This window comes from Sphaeroforma arctica (assembly GCF_001186125.1).
Source record: "Sphaeroforma arctica JP610 unplaced genomic scaffold supercont1.2200, whole genome shotgun sequence".
NCBI lineage: Eukaryota > Ichthyosporea > Ichthyophonida > Sphaeroforma > Sphaeroforma arctica.
In genome coordinates this window covers 1,845-2,993 of record NW_014038358.1, presented here as the reverse complement: position 1 = coordinate 2,993, position 1,149 = coordinate 1,845, and the positions used below count along the sequence as shown (strand labels likewise).

Here is a 1,149-nt window from a genome sequence, read left to right as displayed (position 1 = left end):
TATAGATATATATATATGAAATATATATAATATAAATATGGCTAGCGTGTGCTTAAAAACTATTGGATCGAACTTAAGTACGTAAAACCGTGTACAAATCATTTCCATCTTGATCTCTCACAGATTTATACACTTAACTATCTTGCACATACTGGCTTAAGCTGAGGTTTGAGCATCTTATTCGCAGGCAGGGGTGTATTGCTCGGCAGACTACCATTGTCTCTACAATCATCAGATACAGCCTCTTCGCCCGTAGTGTTCTCTATACCCGTGACACCTGGCTGTGCAGCAAGCTCTATACTGGCAACAGAACCACAACTCTGAGGTCCACCGTCTTGCGTAGTAACATCCATATTAGCTCCTGCATCTGGGCTCAGCGGCCCTTCTGTTTGAATTATCATGGCTACCTTAATCGTGGGTACCTCCGCATATTCATGCTTTTGCAATGTAGATGAATTCAACGTGGGCGTTGAGGACGGGGATGTTTCCTCGTCTTCGGTAGTCCCATTCATTGTTTTTGTTTGATGCGCAGTCGAAACAGTGTGTGTGTCCTATACAAGGCGTCTTATTTGCGAGTGATTGCCATGAATCACAAGAACAGCATAGTGCACACCATTCTATGGCAAAGCTAAAGAGGTAAATACAGTCGAGATAGTTCAAGCTCTGTAAACTATAATCTGTGTATAGTATTTTGTATAGCATTTATGCCCATTTGAACTTTTGAAGCACCCCTACGACCTACGCTCGTCAAATTAAAGAGAGGGCTATGAATTGGAAATAAATACAACAAATATTTTTGAATTTCAGATACATAAATAAATACAGTATTTATTTTTATTGTTGTTTTTAGTATTATTACTCGCAATATTTTTATAGAAAAGAAGATTGAGATAACCCACAACTCCACAAGGCCAAACGTGTTGGCTTCAAATATGAACTTTTTAGAAAAATAACGTAAAAGTTGATAAAAAAAAAGTTTTATCATTATTTTAAGAAGATACAAAAATTATATCAAATCTATCGTTTATTATTTTTTTATATTTAAAAAAAAACATTAAAGTACAAATACATCAAACATCAGATATTTCTAAATATAAATTCCGAGAGTATGTAATAAATAACATCTCGATATTTAAAAAAAAACGTTTT

At 35.0% G+C, this 1,149-nt stretch overlaps 1 protein-coding gene across 1 annotated transcript; it reads right to left on the bottom strand.

Annotated features, from left to right (window-relative positions):
* Nucleotides 1-137: 137 nt before the first annotated feature.
* On the bottom strand, nucleotides 138-512 carry SARC_12287 (hypothetical protein; the record flags this gene model as incomplete). The annotated part of the gene is made up of 1 exon (XM_014293608.1): nucleotides 138-512. The coding sequence occupies one exon, from the start codon at nucleotides 510-512 to the stop codon at nucleotides 138-140; it is 375 nt and encodes a 124-aa protein (XP_014149083.1).
* Between the last annotated feature and the right edge of the window lie 637 nt (nucleotides 513-1,149).